At 58.6% G+C, this 18,724-nt stretch overlaps 3 protein-coding genes across 4 annotated transcripts; 2 read left to right on the forward strand and 1 right to left on the reverse strand.

Moving 5' to 3' along the window:
- Positions 1–37: 37 nt before the first annotated feature.
- Positions 38–3,829, forward strand: GPATCH3 (G-patch domain containing 3; the record flags this gene model as incomplete). Its single annotated transcript, XM_027903909.1, has 6 exons — positions 38–472; positions 1,653–1,827; positions 2,270–2,329; positions 2,588–2,709; positions 2,886–3,013; positions 3,476–3,829. Coding segments are annotated over 6 exons (1,140 nt in total), but the record flags the coding sequence as incomplete, so codon positions are not given.
- Positions 3,830–4,864: 1,035 nt separating this feature from the next.
- Positions 4,865–10,458, forward strand: GPN2 (GPN-loop GTPase 2). 2 transcript variants are annotated; one of them, XM_027903940.1, is made up of 6 exons: positions 4,865–4,909; positions 5,785–6,236; positions 8,016–8,172; positions 8,441–8,601; positions 9,241–9,371; positions 9,849–10,458. In XM_027903940.1, the coding sequence occupies exons 2-6, from the start codon at positions 5,820–5,822 to the stop codon at positions 9,919–9,921; spliced, it is 939 nt and encodes a 312-aa protein (XP_027759741.1). In that variant the 5' UTR covers positions 4,865–4,909; positions 5,785–5,819; the 3' UTR covers positions 9,922–10,458. The 2 variants fall into 2 exon arrangements, with proteins under 2 accessions (XP_027759741.1, XP_027759740.1); XM_027903939.1 differs by lacking the exon at positions 4,865–4,909 and having other exon boundaries at positions 5,614–6,236.
- A 4,775-nt stretch (positions 10,459–15,233) lies between these two features.
- SFN (stratifin) lies at positions 15,234–16,125 on the reverse strand. Its single transcript, XM_027903942.1, has one exon. The coding sequence runs from the start codon at positions 16,070–16,072 to the stop codon at positions 15,332–15,334; it is 741 nt and encodes a 246-aa protein (XP_027759743.1). The 5' UTR covers positions 16,073–16,125; the 3' UTR covers positions 15,234–15,331.
- Positions 16,126–18,724: the final 2,599 nt, after the last annotated feature.

Consider the following 18,724-nt stretch of genomic DNA (forward strand, 5'->3'; position numbering starts at 1 on the left):
GGTGGCTTTTTGTTCCCCCCCCAAAAAAAAACCCCATTCCTTCTCTTTTCCAGGCTCGGAGGCGTCTTCCAGCAGCCAGGACCAGACTTCTGCCGGGGAATCTGTGACAGAGGCGGAGCTGAAGCGCCTGCCCGAGTTCAACCCCCCCTCCTTCATGCCTTTTGGGAACGTGGGCACCCCCCTGAGCGTGTTCCTGGAGCTGATCCGGGCCTGCCGGCTGCCTCCCTGGATCATCAAGAAGCTGCAGCTGGATTTCCCAAAGACTGGCTCATCCCGGAGGTATGGGAATGTGCCCTTTGAATACCAGGACACTGAGACGGTGGTGGAGGAAGGAGGAGTTTACACGGCTGCAGGGGATGAGATCACCGAGGGAGAGGGGCCCGAGCCAAGCCCGGGGGTGACTCACCCGGCCCAGCCCCAGGAACAGGAGGAGGAGAGGCAGCAGGAGGAAGAGGAGTCTCACTCAGATGATGTAAGTGGAATATTCCAGCACCGTCCGAGCCCAGCAGAGCTGGGAGGGCACAGAGAGCTCAGGTTTAATCTTTTAACTGTATTATATAAATTACATGTCTAAAGAAATGGGTGTTGGAGTTGTTCAGCTCTTGGTGTGTGGGCAGTGGGGGCACGAACCCCCCCAAAAAAACTGCTTGTCCAGAGCAAGGTGGTTGTAAGGGTTGAACCCAAAAGGGGTTTGGTCAGGGTTTATCCCAAAGGCTCTGGTGGGGATTTGGTCCAAGGAGCTGGTGCTGCAGGGCAGACCCTGGCAGATGGGCCCAGCTCTGCTTTGCCTACAGATGAGGTGACCAGAGGCTCAGTTTGTGTGCTGGCAAAGGACATGCAGAGCTGCACACAAATGGCTGACCTGGAATGCTCCTGGGACTGAAGTTTAGTCACTGAGAGGGAAATGGTCTTTGTGACAAAGGCTCCTGGGAGCCCTGGGCAGGGCAGGCTCTGTGGAGCCATCTCTGCCTGGCAGACGCCTGTCTGGCCTGTTCTCCCAAACCTCTGTCATTACAGATCCCCAGGCAAGCCATTCCCGTTCTTTCCTCCGCCAGAACAACCTCAGATGCCAAATCTTTGCTGCAGTTCCACCCCATTAGTTTCTCCTGGCAACAGCGGGCACAGAGGGCGCTTTGTTCCCTCCTTTTATCCAGCCTTGCCTTCTCCAGACTAAACAGACTCCTCCAGCTGTTTCTCACAGGCTGTTTCCTGGATCTCCAGCCGTTCTTTTGGCTGCTCCTGCCCTGGAAGGGCTGTGCCCAGAGTTGGGCAGGCAGCAGTGGAGCTGCCAGCCTGCCCTGTGCCCGTGCCAACGAGCTGCTTCCCGGGAAACCCACACAATCTCCTTGGGGATCAACCGGAGTGGAATTAATCCGTCGCTTAGTGCTGACTCCGGGTCCAGCACACCTGCTCCTTAAATGGGCATCCCTGCAGTGGGTGTGAGGGGTGGGATCTCTCAGTGCTGACTCTGGAAGTGGCGTCAGTCAGGGGATGAGCTCACCCGCACCCGTCGTGTCGGGGCCTGAGAGCTGCAGGCCGGGACCGGCTCTGTCAGCGGGGCTGTTCCGCGGGGAAGGGGTTGGGATGGGGGTCAGGGGGCAGGGAGGGGGTCTGTGCTGGTGTTACCCACCCTGTGCCACCTCCCCCTGCAGGACAATGACACCTGTGAGGAGTGGGAGCGGCACGAGGCCCTGCACGAGGACGTGACCAAGCAGGGCCGGGTGGAGGAGCGGCTCTTCGAGGAGGAGATCGAGCTCAAGTGGGAGAAGGGAGGCTCTGGCCTCGTGTTCTACACAGATGCCCAGTTCTGGCAGGAGGAGAATGGAGGTAAAGTTGGTGTTTGTGTCACTGAGGCCCTACCAACCCCCAGGGGCAGGTTTAGCCCCCTACAAACAGTCCAGCTCAGCTGCAGCCAAACAGCATCTTGCCATCACTGTTTAACCTTCCCTTGGTCACAATCCAGTCACCAGAGACCCCAGTGGTGCTGCCTCAGCCCCTTCTGTGGGCACTGGGATTTGGGGAGTCTCTAATGCCATTTCAGTGCTGAGGCACCACCTCAGGTGCTGTGTCCAGTTCTGGGCCCTCACTGCAGGGGGACAAGGGGGGCATCGGGCACAGGTTGGACTCGAAGATCTTGGAGGTCTTTCCCAACCTTAATGATTCTGTGGTTCCTTCCCGTTTTGTTAGAGAAAACAGGGAGCTGGACCACCAGCAAACAGCTCTTCTGTGTCAGACTTCACCAAAACTGCTGCTTTCCTTCTCTTGGCAGACTTTGACGAGCAGACAGCGGACGACTGGGACGTGGACATGAGCATCTACTATGACAAAGGTATCAAAGCTAACCTGAGGAGAGCAGGGAGGCTGGGAAATTCCAACCCTGCACCATCTGGGGAGCTCTTCGGCTCTGTCATCCTCTGAAAGCGTCCAAGACATCAGTGAACTTGAAACGGCGTTTTTCTGGTCTGGCGGCCAGAGCTGCCAAAAAAGAACAGGTTCTGCCTCCTCTGCCTGGTGCTCTGGGGGAAGTGACAGAGCTGTGCAGCTCCCCTGAGCTGTGCTGCCCTGACTCTGGCTTCTTTCTCCCCAGATGGAGGTGATAAGGACGCTCGGGACTCGGTGCGGATGTGGCTGGAGCAGCAGCTGCGGGATGGGTTGGAGGAGGGGTCTGTGTCAGGGCAGCAGATTGGAACCTTCGAGAGATACACCAAGGTGAGCTCTGGACACCTGCTCCAGGGGCAGGGCAGGAAGGGCTGGAGTGGTGATGGTGCCCAGAGGTTGTGGATTAGGGGGAGGAGAGGCCTTGGTGTGGGGAGGGGGCAGAAAGCTCTGGGGAGGTGAGGTTGGGCTCTGTCCGGCAACTCTGTGATGTTTTTCCCTCCTCCCAGGGCTTTGGCAGGAAGGTGCTGGAGCAGCAGGGCTGGACGGAGGGGCTGGGCCTGGGGAGCAACAACTCTGGGATGGCTGAAGCTCTGGATAACGAGGGTCAGAACCCCAGATGCAAGAGGGGGCTGGGGTAAGTACCCACGTGCCAACCTGTGGCTCTGCCTGGGCTCTCTTTGGAGATTGTGGAGTTAGAGCAGGACTGGAACCATGTGCAGGTTCCTGCAGCACAGACAGAAGAAGGACTGAGGGTCTCCACCTCTACCCGCCCTGTGGGGTTTCTGTAGGCTTTGTGGGGTGCAGTTTGGCCATGAGGGCTGGCTCTTGTTCTAGAGCAGCCAGGAATAGCACAGGGGTCCATATGGGTCCACATCTTCCCTGCATCACTGTCGCAGGTTGCCCAGAGAAGCTGTGGCTGCCCCATCCCTGGAAGTGTCCAAGGCCAGGTTGGAGCAACCTGGTCCAGTGGAAGATGTCCCTTCCAACCCAAACCATTCCCTGATTCCATAGTCACATGAAGGAAGTGATCAGGGAAGCACAGGGATGCCTGGCTGCCTCACCAACCTCCAACCAAACCTTTCCTGCTTCCCTCCAGGTACCACGGGGAGAAGCTGCCAACCTTCCTCAAGGGGAAGAAGCCCCGGAGGGACAATCCCGTCGTCATCTCCACCATCTACGACGACCCCGAGCCCCAGGACATGGGGGACCAGCTGCTCCGGCGCCAGCCCCCCACTGCCATGAAGTACAGGCAGGACATGGCCTTTGTCAGGGCGTCCCACCCTGCCCTGGGCAGCCTCAGGTCCCAGTCCCACTGAGCAGGGACTGCCACAGCCCTGGGATCTGCTCCCCAGTCCAGGCTGGCTCCTGGTCTCAGGGGTGGAGCAGGGTGTTTATATTTTTTTAACTTATTTTTAGAAAAATTTTTTTGTTTTATGTTAGATTTTGTAATAAAAATGGACTCAGCAGGGGGAGGTTTTTTTCCCCCCGACTAGTTGAACCATTCAGATTGCTGTTTGTTCAGTGGGGGTTGGGGACTGTGTTTCTGGGTGAGGGCTTAAAACTGACATTAGTGCTGGGATCAAGCAAACCTGAGTGCTCAGCGAGCCTAAAAAGCCTGAACTCGTAGTTCAGGGCTGCCTGAGACCCGGGGAAGGACAAGTACAGGCAGGGCCGGCCGTGGCACCATAACTGTCCTGCCAACGGCTCCCTGCTGGCCACAGCTCCGCGTTGCCTGGGCGTGGCGATCCCACACTCCCGGGAGAAACTCAGCCGGGATGAAAGGCTTGTCCTGGCAGCCTCCAAGGAATTCTGTGGGAGGCGTTCCCCCACGGCCGGGCGTAGCGGGCGCTTCCTTCCACGGCTTCCCAACCTGCTGTGCCCTGTTTTCCTGACACAGGCACTCTGGAGAGGGGAGAGCCTTGGGCACGGTGACCCAGGGCTGCAGGGTTAAGTGGGAATGGGTGAAGGCCAGGCCTCGTTTGCTCTCCTTAGGGATATTGCTGTGTCAGGCAGGAATTTCACCTTTCCCTTCTGTTGTAGCCAGGTGAGGGTTGGCCTCTTTTCCCAGCAGCTAGTTATAGGATGAGAGGACACAGTCTTAAGCTGCACCAGGGGAGGTTTAGGTTAGACATTAAGAAGAATTTCCTCGCAGAAAGGGTGATTAGATCTTGGAATGGGCTGCTCAGGGAGGTGGTGGAGTCACTGTTCACTGGAGATGTTCAAGGAAAGAGTGGACCTGGCTCTTGGCGCCATGGTGAGATGGATCACAGGTCTGACTCGATGATCCCAGAGGTCTTTTCCAACCAAGTTTATTCCGGGATTCTCTGTGAAAAAAAACCAAACACAGGGGTGGGGTTTTGCCGGCGCCGGGACTCGAACCCACGGCCCCCGAACCCCCAATGGGGGTCCCGGCTTCGAGTCCCTCTGGCCGCCAGGGGGCGCTGTGGGGGCGGCGGCCGCTCCGCGCCCGGAACGCGGCGCTCCGGGGGCCGCGGCCACCCGGACCCGGCGCGGGGGGCACCGGCGGGCGGTGAGCGGCCTACCGGGAAAAAAACGGGATTGGGGAGGGAATTACGGGATTGAGGGGGGATACGGGACTGGGGAGGGGGTATGAGGGGTGAAAGGGCCTGGGCTAGGAGCGGGACTGAGGGGGAGAAGGGGGGGCGGGAGGGAAGGGGGGTCGTAGGGGGGATGAGGGGCCCCATGGGGGAAAGGGAAACACGGGAGCACAGGGGGTGAAGGGGATAAAGGGGGACGTGGGGTAAAGGAGGGTGCCAGGCAAAGGGAGGGATGAAGGGGGGATAAAGGGGATAAATGGGGTCGCAGGCAGAGGGGAATGTGGGGGAAAGAGTGTCATGGGAAAAGAAGGGACATGGTGGAAGGGGAACACTGGAGGGAAGAGGGAATATGGGGAGAAGGGGGATGTAGGCAAAGAGGGGTCATGGAGGAAGAGGGGACACGGGATATGTGGGACATGGAAGGGAGAAGGGATGTGTGGTGGGGGAAGGGACACAGGAGAAGGGAGGGTCTGTGGAGAGTGGGAATGTGGGGGTGACATGGGGAAGACAGGGAGAGCAGAAGGGACAACAATGGAGGGGAGGACGTGGGGACATGTGGGCACTGCCACATCAGGAAGGACCCAGTAAGGGTGGGACTGACCCCACAGCTGGGCAGGAGCAGGGATTTGCATCCCACAGGCACATCCCAGGGGCTGGGGGGGTTACCCCTGTTTTCAGAGTGGGGGGCACCGGGGTGTCACCCACCCCAGCGAGGGGCTCAGTGCAAAGAGTGGCAGGACCTGGCTGCAACATCCCACTCCACCCTCTCCCTGGGTGGGAGTCCCAGCAGATCCCATCCCTACAAACGCAGATTAAGCAGTAAATGGGATCTTTTCCCCCCTCCCAGCCAGCAGCAGCAGCAGGAAGAGGAGATGACCCACCATGTCTGAGGGCAGCAGGGGCCGCTCGCCGGCCTTCGGCCAGGTGGTCATCGGGCCACCGGGCTCCGGGAAAACCACCTACTGCCATGCCATGAGGGAATTCCTGGGGCGGATCGGGCGCAGGGTGGCCGTGGTGAACCTGGACCCCGCCAACGAGGCGCTGCCCTGCCCCTGCGAGCTGGACATCGGCCAGCTCGTCACCCTGCCCGACGTCATGGGCAGCCTCGCGCTGGGCCCCAACGGGGGGCTCCTCTACTGCATGGAGTACCTGGAGACCAACGTGGACTGGCTGCAGGAGAAGCTGGAGGGGCTCAAGGGGCACTACATCCTCTTTGACTGCCCCGGGCAGGTGGAGCTCTACACGCACCACAGCTCCCTGAAGAATGTCTTCGCCCACCTGGCCAAGTGGGATTTCAGGGTATTTCTGGGATTCTGGGGGCTCTGCAGGGGGTTTGGGGTGGGTGGCTGGCACACCATGTGGGGCTCCGCACCCTGTGGCTGTCGTGGGGACAAATGGCTGTTTTCTTCAGGAATTTTTTGGCCTTTCCTGTGAAACGGGTTTGTTAGGGAAGGAGGGGAATTTTGTCTGATTTTTGTCCTGTTTTATGCTCGGAGGGTTTGAAAAAATGGTGGCTTGTTGGGGCTTTTAATGCAGTGGGATTATGGACAGAAATATGGATTCTTTCCTCACACATCACAGAATCACAAATGGTTTGAGTTTGGAAGGACCTTAAAGCCCATCCAGTTCCACCCCCCTGCCATGGGCAGGGACACCTTCCACTCTCCCAGGTTGCTCCAAGCCCCATCCAACCTGGCCTTGGACATTTCCAGGGGTGGGACAAGCACTTGCTGTGCTCCAGGGTCACCACCCCCACACTGTGTGTGTGTTTTATCCGGGCAGGGAGGTCGATGTGTGCTGGGACCCTTTTTGCCCTGCCCTGTGAGGAGCCCAGGTGACATCCCCGGCCCTGCCTGCCCTGCCTGCCCCCCGTGGGACGTGCCCTGGGCCTCCTTGCACAATGGGAGATGCAGATGAGGCCGTGCAGGTGAGAACAGTCTCACAGCCCAGGGAACCTGCTGACGCGGCGCTTGCTTTGCGTCGGGGCCAAACCATGAATGTGCAAACCCTGTGCAGTGTGAGCAAGAAGGGCAGGTTCATTTGCCTGAGAATGTCACTGGGAATCTGCACATTAGAGGTTTATTCTCATTGGAATAAATGGATGTGAAATTGGGGTTGCTAAAATAAGACATTTACGCCGCTGTTTTGCTGCTCACACCTGGACTGGTTTTGTTTTTTTTTTTTTGTGCTGCAGAAGCTCTGCTTGTGACTCAGCCACGCTCAGCCTCAGAGCCCTGGCTTGGAGTGACTTCCAGAGGTCTGGGACCACATTGTTAGAGCAGCACAAAACACAGGGAATCGAACTGTTCATTAGTGTAATTATTAATTATTAGTGCAGACCGCAGTTGGCTCTCCCAGCAGAACGTGGCGTGCTACAGTTACTGCTCCTGAGTGTGCCATGGCCTGAGCAGTCCTGTGGGGAAGGGGGGAAATCTGGGGGCAGTTGTGTTGTTCAGGGGGAGAATTAAACCCAGCTGCCACCCCAAAAAATCTGCAGAGTTCAGGCAAGTGGGGAAACTTCAGCTGCAAAGAGAGGAACCCTGAGGGAAGGGTTTGGGTGTTGGTGGAGGAGCTCAGCACCCCTATAAAGCCTCCCCACAGCTCTTCCCTGGGTCCTGAATCCGTGGTGTTCTGTAGGTGGGAATGGGACAATGTACACTTTTACATCCATGGATTTATGAATATGTTCTCTGAAGAGGAGAAGGCTGTGGGGAGGCCTTGGAGCCCCTTCCATTGCCTAAAGGGGTGAGAGGGGAAAGGGAAGAAATTGTGGCTGCCCCACCCCTGGAAATGTCAAGGCCAGGTTGGACGGGGCTTGGAGCAGCCTGGGCTGGTGGAAGGTGTCCCTGCATTGGAGTGAGAGGAGATTTAAGGTTCCTTCCAACAGAAACCATTTCATGATTCTCTGATTCTGGTTTTCCTGTGCAGGAGGCAGAAGGTAGGTGGGAGCTTTCCCTACGTGGCACAGTCAGGTCTGAACAGATTGTCCTGTTGCCTCTTCCAGGCCGCCCCTAAAGCAAGCGGATGGTTTTGTCACGGGTCTGAACCTTTGTGTCCTTTTGTGCCTTTGCTTCCCAGCTGGCTGCAGTGCACCTGGTGGATTCCCACTACTGCACGGACCCTGGGAAGTTCATCTCCGTGCTCTGCACCTCCCTGTCCACCATGCTGCACGTGGAGCTGCCCCACATCAACGTCCTCTCCAAGATGGACCTGATCGAGCAGTACGGGAAGCTGGGTAAGAGAATTTTGTGGAATTACAGGATGGCTTGGGCTTGGGAGGGACCTCAGAGCTCATACCCTTAAAGCAGGGACACCTTCCACTAGACCAGGTTGCTCAGAGCTCCGTCCAGCCCGGCCTTGGACACTTGTCAGGGATTTGAGGGATGTGGATTGACCTGTGTCAGGTCTGTTTGGGAGTGGGAGTGGGAATGGTTGGGGAAAACTGGTGTGGATGGTGGGGAATCTTTGCTTTTCAACTTAAAAATTGCCTTGTTTCCCTGCAGCTTTCAACCTGGATTATTACACCGAGGTCCTGGATCTCTCTTACCTGGTTGATCATTTGGCCTCTGATCCCTTCTTCAGGAATTACCGCCGCCTCAACGAGAAGCTGGTGGAGGTGATTGAGGACTACAGCCTGGTGTCCTTTGTCCCCCTCAACGTCCAGGTGATGCAGCAGGAGGGAACAGGGATGTGCAGCTGGATATGTAGCACCTTGTTTATGCCTGCTAAAAGGGCTGAAAGCTTTGGCTGTGAAGAGATTCAGGGATGGAAAACAGGGGAACACACCCAGACTTGTAAATGATCCGTGGCAGCCAAAGGAAGAGGAAAGGCTGATCGAGCTTGGGGCTACCTGGGCCTTGTGTCCTGGGGTGGGGAGTTCAGGCTCCCCCTCTTCCTCCAGCCTTTCTGCGCCGGCATTTCAAACCCGGGCAAAGTATTACCTAGAACCTTGTCAAATTAGGGAGCGCTGAATAATTAGAAGATTGGGAGGAATAATTTGGGGAGGAAGGGCTGGAAATGTGGTGGTTAATCAGGGAGTTGGCAGAAGTGTCAACAGAGGCAAATGGGCTGGGACCGGGTGATGAAAGGGAGGGAGAGGGTGGAGGTGTCGGCCCGGCCTGTAGCACGGGTGTCCCTGTTTGTCCCGTGTCCCCAGGGCTCGGGGGCTCTGCCAGCGTCCCCGGGGCCTTGGGCTCTGTGTGGGTGGCCCAGAGCCTTGGAGAAAATCCATGGAAATCCCACCATGAGCTCCTGCCTCTGGGAAAAGACCAGATCTCCAGTGTGCCGTGTCCCTCCCTTCCAGGACAAGGAGAGCATGCGGCAGGTGATGCAGGCGGTGGACAAAGCCAACGGCTACTCCTTCGGAGACCAGGAGCACAGGAGCCTGGAAGCTCTGATGTCAGCAGCAGTGGGAGCTGATTTCCACTTCTCTTCGTATCCTCTCTGGTGCTGAGTTTAATTTCTCTTTCCCTGGGGGGGAGAGGGGCTGGAATTTGCAGGCCCAGGTTGTTCCTCGTGTCACCTGGTGGGTGATACATGTGTGGGGAGGGGGTCGTGCTGTGCCCAGCCCGTGGCAGACACTTGTCCACGCCAAACCCACCACAGCTGTTGCTAATTGATCCTGGGAATGTGTCAGGAGTCTTTTCACAACTTTCCCCTCTCTCACACTCCCTTGGACGGGTTCCTTCCCTGTCTTCCAAATCATACAATTGATTCTCCTGTACTTGTCAGGTCTGGGATCAGGCAGAGCCAGAAATAACTCAGGTGATTCCTGCTGCTGCCAGCCCTGCATCTTCCTGCCAGCCTTGGGGCTAATGTGGGGCTGGTTCCAGGCTGAGAACGTTCAGAGCTCCTTCCAGAAGGGAGTGTTTGAGCCCAGCCCCTTGTTTTCCTTAATTACTGCGCTATCAGCACCCTTGCAGTGCAGGAGAAGTATGTGCAATCTCAGGACAAAGCCGTGGAAGAAGAGGTGATGGATCTGTGACACACCCTTCCACGGCTCCTCTCTGTTTTGACACCTCTCCTTTTTTCCTACCAGGAGCTTAAGCTGTGACTCAGAGCAAGTGAAAGCCCTTCCAGACATAGTCTGGCTGCTGGACTCCCTCTCTGGGTGGGTTTGAGCTCCCAAACTTCTGCCCTGCTGCACAGAGCAGCGATTTGGCAGAGAGGAGGTGGCTGAGGGCAGGATGAGCCGGGTCTTCCCTTAGGAACAGAGAGGTTGAGTGGAGAAGGCAGGATTAGCAAGGAAAAGAAGAGAGAGAAAATCTCCTCTTCCCCCATCACGACCAAGACAGATCCAGAGAAAGAAAAATCAGTTGGAGCTGCCTCATCTGCAGAGGGACTTGAGACACAAGTTCTGGGTTTGCTGCAGGAGGAACGTGCACGGGCCTTGTGCTCCGGGGAGCATCCGGGCAGAGACGCCTCCACTCCGTCTCAAGGAGAGAAAGATGTTTGTTTTTCTTTTTCTTGGAAATAATGATGGACTCTTTCTTAATAAAAGAACTCCTTCGCCTCACTTTCATCTTATGAGTTTGCTGAACCTGAATAAATAAACCCAAGAGAGCTCCAGAGCCCGAGGCTAAAGAGCCTCGGGTGGGAACGTCGCATTGCGTGCGCGGCAGCTCTGTGTGTTGGCCGTGTCCTGCTCCTCTCTGATCTGCCTGAGAACAGGCTCAGCGTTTGCTGGAGGGAGGGAGGACTGTGGGATAGGAAAGCAGGTCACTCCTGGTGATCCAGGAGTGATCCAGAGGCTGGAGGTTGGGGCGCACGGAGCTCAAACTGCCAGCTCGGCTCTTGGAGGCTTTTGATTAAGAAAGCCCCTGTGTGACTCAGCCCATGGTTTGCATGTAGGGCCTTTCCCAGCAGCTGCCTTGTGTGTCCTCATCCACCTTCTTTTTCTCTGGGCTTGCTTTGTTCCCATCCCAAATCCCGGGGCTTCCCCTCCTTCCCACGTGATTCCCTCTTGCTGTCCTGCTGGAGCTCCCGATGGTGACGGCAGCAGCTCCCGGCCTCGTGTGCCACCTGCCCTGATTCCTGCTGCAGGCAGCGGCTGGGAGATGGATCTGGAGGGCTGGGGTGGGGGGAAAAGTGAGGTGTCCACACCAAGGAGCCTCCCAAGTGCCTCCTGGCAGCTCCACACGGGATGGGAGCGGGCGAGACTCCCGATCCCAGCTTCATGTGCAGACTCAGCATCGCCTCTTGCCCAAGATCTTGCATAAAATGCAACAAGTTTTTTTTCCCAGGATGGTGTGGCCCTTGGCAGAGGGATTGCAATGGATCTTCAGTGGATCTAAATGTAAATGGGGCCTTGGACAGCTGGGCAGGGAATTAAAATTCATTTTTCCTGCATCTCCCAGCCTTTTGGTCAGGATTTGGAGAAAAGGAGCAGCTCAGGAGGAAGAGGGTGAAGACACTTTAATGTGCTTTAACCATGAAACACTGCACTGAGATTTCACATATCAAAGTCAAATCCCTGTCTGCTGCCAGTGCCTGAGCTCTTCCCAAGAGCCCAGGGACTTCCCTGGGTATTCCTGGCTGGAACCCAGCATTTCAGTGCTGAAGATTGGAAGCCAATCTAACCATAACTGAGCTGAAATTCCATCCTCACCCTGTGGCTTGTGGCCTTATCCCATTTTTTTTGGAGCTCTGTGAAGGGATGGGAGACATGGTCATAAAAATATTAATTTTATGGTGGCTTTCTCATGGCTTTGAGAGATTTGGTGGCTTAAAAGGGTATGGTCAGGTCAGGCCGAGTTACACAAGAGCCATCAAAGCTTTTGTGGCTTTTTTTTTTTTTTTTTTTTTTTTTTTTTTTTTTTTTTTTTTTTTTTTTTTTTTTTTTTTTTTTTTTTTTTTTTTTTTTATTTGAACACCCTGGGTATCTGCAGCCTCAGCCTTGCCAGTGCTGGAGAAAATGGGAATTAAAGGAGGTGGAAACCGCTCAGCTCAGGGAACCTCAGCTGTGTCCTCTTAAGTGCTGAGGTCTACAAGAGCTGCAGCCTCAAAAACGCAGCATTTTCACACTAAAGAGCTTTTTACAGCTGAGTCAGGGGCTGAATTGGGACCCACAGCCCAGTGGGGGCTGCTCCTGGTCAGGGTGAGATGGAAAATGGCTCAGCAGGAGGCAGGGAAGGCTGGAGACCCTGGTGTGAAACCCAGCCAGGTCCTGCATCCACACGTCCCCACACTGGGAGGGGACAGGGGCTGGGAGGCTCCCGGGGCTCAGGGAGGTGACACTTTGGCTCCTGTCGCTCCCGTTGAGCAACTGACTGGGGCCAAGGGCCGGGATTAGTCACCCCAGCTGAGGCCCAACCCTGGCACGGGGTGGAGGAGGTGGGGGGGTGGTACCCAGCTTTCTGCTGAGCTGGTCCTGCCTGCCCCAGCCCCTCCAAGCCTGGTGTTGGGACAGCCTGAGCCCACCCTGACTGTAGTGGGTGGGTGAGACTGGACGTGTCAGGGTGTGATTTTTGGCGTGAAGGGGTTTGGGCTTCAACCACAGCCACCAAACTGGGATTTGCTGCGTCCCCTCCCTCCATCTTTCAGCCCGTTATGGGGTTCCTGCTCAGAGACTGAACTTCCCCATCAAGTGGTGCTTTCTGAGGGGCATAAAAAGCCTCCCCAAAAAATCCCAAAGCCCCCAGAGCAGACACCCGGTGCCAGCCTGGCAGGAGGCTGCCCATCACTGCCCCGAGGCCAGGGTGATGGTCACCCAGCACCCAGACACCAGGGAGGTGCTGGTGGTGGCTCAGCCAGGAGCCAGCCAGCCCCAGCCCCGGGCACAAAACCCTGTGGGGAGGTTGGGAGAGCTGGGAACAAGGACAGGCCTGGCTGTGGGTCCTGCAGTCCCCACTCAGGACGGGCAGAGCCTTTGCAGGTGGCAGGGCTGGGGTGGCATCCCCCACATGCCCTCAGAATCCTGTTTTGGCAGCCTTTTCCCCACAGCTGCTGACCCCTGTGTATGGGGCTGTGCCACCACCCTGCTGGGAGGGTGGGGGACACTCCCTGGTCCCATGTCCCTTCCCTGTTGGTAAAGGCACTATAACTCATTTATTTGAAAGCTTTCCTGTGTTCCCCTCCTTACACGGTGTCAGGGATGCTGGAGAGAGCATTCCACAGCCACAGGGCAGGGATTGGGGTCCCAATGTCTCCCTTGCTTTCCCCATCACCCTGCATGAAACGGGGGGCCAGCAGGACCCCAGGGAACACCCCGCTCTCCCCAGCACCACAACCCTCTCATGGGAGGTGTCCTGAGGATCCAGGGCCTCCCTCCCAGCCTGGAAAAGCTGCTGGACCGGCTGGGAGCCGACAAGGAGCATCCTCCTCCTACAGGGCCCAGCCAGGCTGCAATTTGGGGAGCTGTCGAAATCAGTTAACTCCTGGGAAGCCAGCGGGAACCCGCGGCCCCAAAAAGCAGCGGGGATGGACACAAACCCCCTGTTAACCCCCTTCTCAAGCACCAGCACCCCCCAGCTCCCACCTTGTCGTGCTCCAGTCTAACCAGTCCGGGCTGCTGGTGTCCCCAGGCCGGCGGGTCAAGGGCCAGCGCGAGCCCTCGGCTCGTTTTTCCCGTTGGCCGCCCCGGTTTGGGTAATTACAGGTCTGGGGTTGGTTCCCAGCCTGGGAGCACTCGGGGTTGGGAGTGTTGGGGCCCCTCACTGGCCTCCCTCCCCCAGGACCAGCCCCTCCCCAGCTCAGCCAGGGCCTGAGGAGCAAACGGGACCTGGAGGGTCCGAACCACGAGAGGTCACAGTGGGGATGGGGAGGGGACTCAGGAGTGGGCGAGGGGCCAGGGGGGCTCACAGGGGTTGATCCCCTCCGCTGGTCTCTGCTCCAGATGAGATGTCCCACCAAGGGCAAAAAGCTTTGAGCAGCCCAACCTCCCAGGGCAGCCACTGCTCTCCCACGGCAGAGCCCTGGCAAACCTCGTTACATCCCTTGCTCCCTGGATACCCCACAGTTCCTGTGCTTCCCCAGTCGCTTCCCTGGCCATGCCTCAGTTTCTCCCAAGCCCAGCAGCTCCTGGCACCCTGTGAGCTGTGCCTTGGCCACGCCAGGGCTTGGGACCGGCATGTCCCCCACGTCCCCACTTCGGGGTTCCCGCCGAACCTGAGTCACGGCGCGTTTCCTCCCGGTATCCCGGTGCTTCCCATCAAAGGCCGGCTCCTGCCCAGCCCTGCTGGATCTGATGAGCTCATAGCCCAGGGTGCCGTGACTGTATTTTATTGTAATTATTTTTCATGTTGAAACGCGCTGTCGGCGGGGGAAGGGATGGGGGGGGGGGAGCTGCGCCCTTCACCGTGGCCTCGTGCCAGGGCCAGGATTGCTGAGCTTTCACCTGCCCCAGCGAGTCCGGACCTTGATGGGGACGTCCCCACCCTTGTGACACCCCAGGGCCGTCCCTGTGTTGCTGACAGTGTGGCTGATTGTGGATCTTCCTCCTCAGAACTTAAAAGAGCCAGTGGAGGAGGACCCACACAGGGGTGTCTGTGACGGGCTTTGGGGTTTGTACCAAGGGGGTGGGATACCCCACTGCGGGGTCAGGGACCTGGGAGCACCTCTTGGAGCAGCCAGCTCTGGGTGGGGCCGGTGGAACCCCAGTCTGGTGGATGCAGAGTTCCCCCCTCAGCCTTTCCAAGGGCTGACAAGGAAAAGGTTTGCTGGGCACCCCAAGACCCTGTTGTGGGGCTGGGTGGGGGATTGAGAGCAGCCGATTTTGGGGGCCCACCCGACTGCTCCCACACCCTGGTGGGATGGGAGGTGAGGCGGATGCCCAGCGGCGGCGGGAGCTGCCCGGACACGTGTGCAGGGAGAGACGAGGCAGACCAGAGGCAGGAGTGCAGGAGACGGTTTATTGGAGACCCACAGAGGCTTTGGCAACACGAGACCCCCCTCCTGGAATGGGGAGGGGGCTGCCCGGACCCCCCCCTTGCCCCGGCCCGGCCCCTCACCTCCTCCTGTCGCTGCTCCAGCCCTCCGGGACAGGGAGGGTTTGAAGCTGGCACATGCCAGGCTGGACACCCCCCTCCCCCAAAAATTGTTAAATAGCAGGGGGGCTGGCAGCCCTCCAGAATGGAGGCACCCTCTCTCCTTTCTTTCCCCCTCCCCGGAGCAGAGGATGGGGGAGAGGGAGGAGGGAGGCCATGCCAAAAAACCACCCCCACTGCCGGCATCCAGGCTTGGGGAGGAAGGGGGGGCTGTGGAGGAGCTGAGGCTCCTTCTCCCCTCCAAAAAACCAACCGACCAAAAAAAAAAAAAAAAAAAAAAAAAAAAAAAAAAAAAAAAAAAACCAAAAAAAAAAAAAAACCAAAAAAAAAAAAAAAAAAGCCACGAAGAGATGCCGAAGGGACCGGAGTGGGGGGCAGGTGGGGGCCTGTCCCCGGCTCAGCAGGGGCCGTTCAGTTCTTGGGCTCTTCGCCAGCCTCGCCGCCGTCTTCCCCGGCGCACTCGGCTGTCCATAGCGTGAGGTTGTCCCTGAGCAGCTGCATGATGAGGGTGCTGTCCTTGTAGGAGTCTTCGCTGAGCGTGTGCAGGTCCCCCATGGCCTCGTCGAAGGTGGTCTTGGCCAGGGAGATGGCCTGCTCGGGCGCGTTGGCGATCTCGTAGTGGAACACGGAGAAGTTGAGGGCCAGCCCCAGGCGGATGGGGTTCGTGGGCTGCATCTCCTTTTTGCTGATGTCCATGGCCTCTTGGTAGGCTTCCTGGGCGTTCTCTATCGTCTTCTTGCGGTCGTCCCCGGTGGCCACCTCGGCCAGGTATCGGAAGTAGTCGCCCTTCATCTTCAGGTAGAAGACCTTGCTCTCGGGGTCGCTCGCCTTCTTGATGAGATACTTGTCCAGCAAGGCCAGGACGTTGTTGCAGACGCCGTTCAGCTCCCGCTCCACCTTCTCCCGGTACTCGTTCACCAGCTGTGCCTTGTCGTCGCCCTCCTCGGTTTTGTGCTCGATGCTGGAGATGACCCTCCAGGCCGAGCGCTGGCAGCCCACCACGTTCTTGTAGGCCACCGACAGGAGGTTGCGCTCCTCGTTGGACAGCTCGTCCCCGTGCTCCACCACGGCCTTCATGAAGTCTGCCATGTCCTCGTAGCGCTCAGCCTGCTCGGCCAGCTTGGCCTTCTGCACTTGGTGGTTTCTTGCCATGGCTGGGACGCGGGCGCGGGGCGCGGACGCTTTGGGCGAGGAGGAGCGGGGCCGGGAGCCGTCGGAGCCTCTGCCGAGCCCTGCCGCCGGGATTCGCTTTTGGCTGGGCGTCGGAGCCTCGAGCGAGAGCAGGAGGAGCCAGCCAGGTCCAAGGAGTGTCCTCCTCCTCCTCCTCCTCCTCTGCTTCCTCCCCGCCGAGCCCGGCCCTTAAAAGGAAAATCGCGGTGAATCATCGCCCGCGGGCGGCGAGCGCTGGGGAGGGGGCGAGGGGGGGGCCCGGCCAACGCCCTGCCCTCCCCGTGGGTCCTCGGTGGGTGCAGCACCCGTGGATGCCCCGAGGGTCTCCCCACAGCCAACGCCCACCCGAGGGAACGCCCATCCCGCTGCTGAAAGGGCTTGGAAGGGCGGCAGCCGGTGGGTTATCGTTTTGGGGGGATGGGGAGGGGGGTACACGGCAGCGTTCGACTCTTCTCACCGACCACCCCCCCCCAAGAAGAAATGGGCCACGGGGTGTGTCCGCTCGTAAAAATGGTTTCCTCCTCCCTCCCCCCCTCCAAAAAAATCATATCACTGTCGTTTTTAATATGGTGATTAACTCGCCGGTAATTGCGAGGGCTTGACGGGCAGGTATTTATTCCCACAGGTGGGGAAACCGAGGCAGAGAAGCTCCGCACCTCTCCCAGGCGCCGCGGGAGGGACCGTCCCGAAACAGGCCATAATCACCCCGTGCCTTTGAGCCGCTGCACAGCGGGACCACCCGGACCCCCCAAAAACACCATCTGCCTCTGGAGCGAGCCGGGATCCAGCCGGCAGCGAGGAGACCCCCGTCCCCACCAACCCTGTGCCCACCTCCACCCCAGGGCTGCGTTTCCCCATCCCACCACCCCCAGCAGGGACTTTTGCCTCCCCTCGAGCTGTCACCCAAGAGTTTTAGGGTTCCTTCTTTAAAACTTTTAAGGTTTTTTTCCACGCTGCCCGTGGGCGCTGGGCCGCGGTGGCAGCTCGGTCGAGCCCCGATTAGGATCAGTGCTGCGCCTTGCGCTGAGTTTCACTCTCGTCCCGCTCGAGCTTGTTGCCACACGCCGGGCTCTGGCACAGCCCGGGCCCCGCTCCCTGCCCAAACCCGGCCTTATCTGCGTGCGGGAGCGTGCGGGAAGGGCAGGGTGGGGCGGGCGCCCGGCGGCTCCGGGCCAAGGCAAAAAGGAGGGGTGTGATTTTTTTAATCAGCCTGACTCGCTGCTTGACTCCTCCCTGTGAACAGCCCGGCCGGCAGCGCCCAGTCGTCCTTCCCCTTCCTCCTCACACCCCGTTCGTGGCTCAGGTGGATCTTGGGGATGGAAGACACAAGAAAGACCCGAGGATGCTTTTCCCAACTGCTTGCAGCTCAGGAAAACACCCCCAGCCTTCACACCGCTCCCTCTCCACCCTGGAAAGTGGGATTTGGGGCTGTTCATCCCCTCCTGGCCAAGCCCCCTGGCACATGCTGGGGTTGGGGTATCCGGGGTACCCCTGCCCATCGAGGGGCTCACGTGGCAGGTGAAGGTGTCCAGCTCCTCCAGCCCCGCTATGTCCCCCTCCCAGTGCCACATGCAGCACCTCACCAGCAATTAGAGCTCCTTCCCCAGGTCAGAGTATTCCTGTGGGAGCAGGTTCTGCCCCATGAGTAGGGAAAAGATGTCTTCCAGAAGAATGGGCACTTAGGAGACCTTGGCCCATCTCCCACCCTTTAACCAACACAAGTCAGACCCAGAGAGACCCTCCAAGAGCTTCCACCAGGCACAACCACACCCCCCCATAGAGGAGCTGGAGCCAAACAGGCACCACGATGTACCCAGCCCTCTAAAATCCATCTCCTTTCCTTGGAAAACCATGAGGCAGCAATGCCTGGGTGGGTTGGTGTGAGCTCACACCCCTTTGGGCAGCAAAGCCATACATGGTTGGGGTCTGCAACCCCCAACCCTGGTGAAGGACTCGCTGCCAGATGGAGCTTCCAGCCCTTGGGATGGTCCTGCCCCACCCTCTGCCTGCATTTGGGCTCCTTGACCCCCTGTTGGCTCCACGGGGAGACCCTGGCAGGATCCCCCTTCCCCAGCAGGACACGTGTGGGGTGTGGATGGTTCAGCCTCGGATCCGGCATCTGCCAAAGGGGCTGAGCTGCTGCCAAATTTTGGCTGTGCCGGGCTGAGAGGAGGCTGCAGGAACGCTCTGCTCTACCGGTTCCGTGGAAAACCAGCGGTGGGTGAAGGGCAGAGCCCCAGATCCCGGCGCAGGGGCTGAGGGTGAGCTCAGGTGCAGCATCACCCCCCGGAGCTCCCACGGGTGCCCTGTCTGCCAAAGAGCAGCACCAGAAGGTGCATCCCAAACCACTCCATGATCCTGTGATCACCCCGGGGAGCAGGGCACCCAGTTAACCCCGGCCCTGGGGATGCTGCTCAGGCCAGTGCACGTCTCCAGTCCCCTGGGCCAAGGGCAGGCGTGGCCTGGGCGGTGGCAGGAGGCAGAGGATGCTCGTGGCCATTCCCAGCGGCACTGGAAGGATGCCCACAGCCTGTCCAGCCACCCCATCCAGCCCTGCCGCTCCCCCTGGCTGGGGGGACGCTGCCAGCTCCCAAAACATCAGTGGAAAACGAATTTTTCCAAGGGGTGCTCACT

Source organism: Empidonax traillii, unplaced genomic scaffold, assembly GCF_003031625.1.
Source record: "Empidonax traillii isolate 1590-97213 ecotype Southwest subspecies unplaced genomic scaffold, ASM303162v1 scaffold1000:size392382, whole genome shotgun sequence".
NCBI classification, from domain to species: domain Eukaryota; kingdom Metazoa; phylum Chordata; class Aves; order Passeriformes; family Tyrannidae; genus Empidonax; species Empidonax traillii.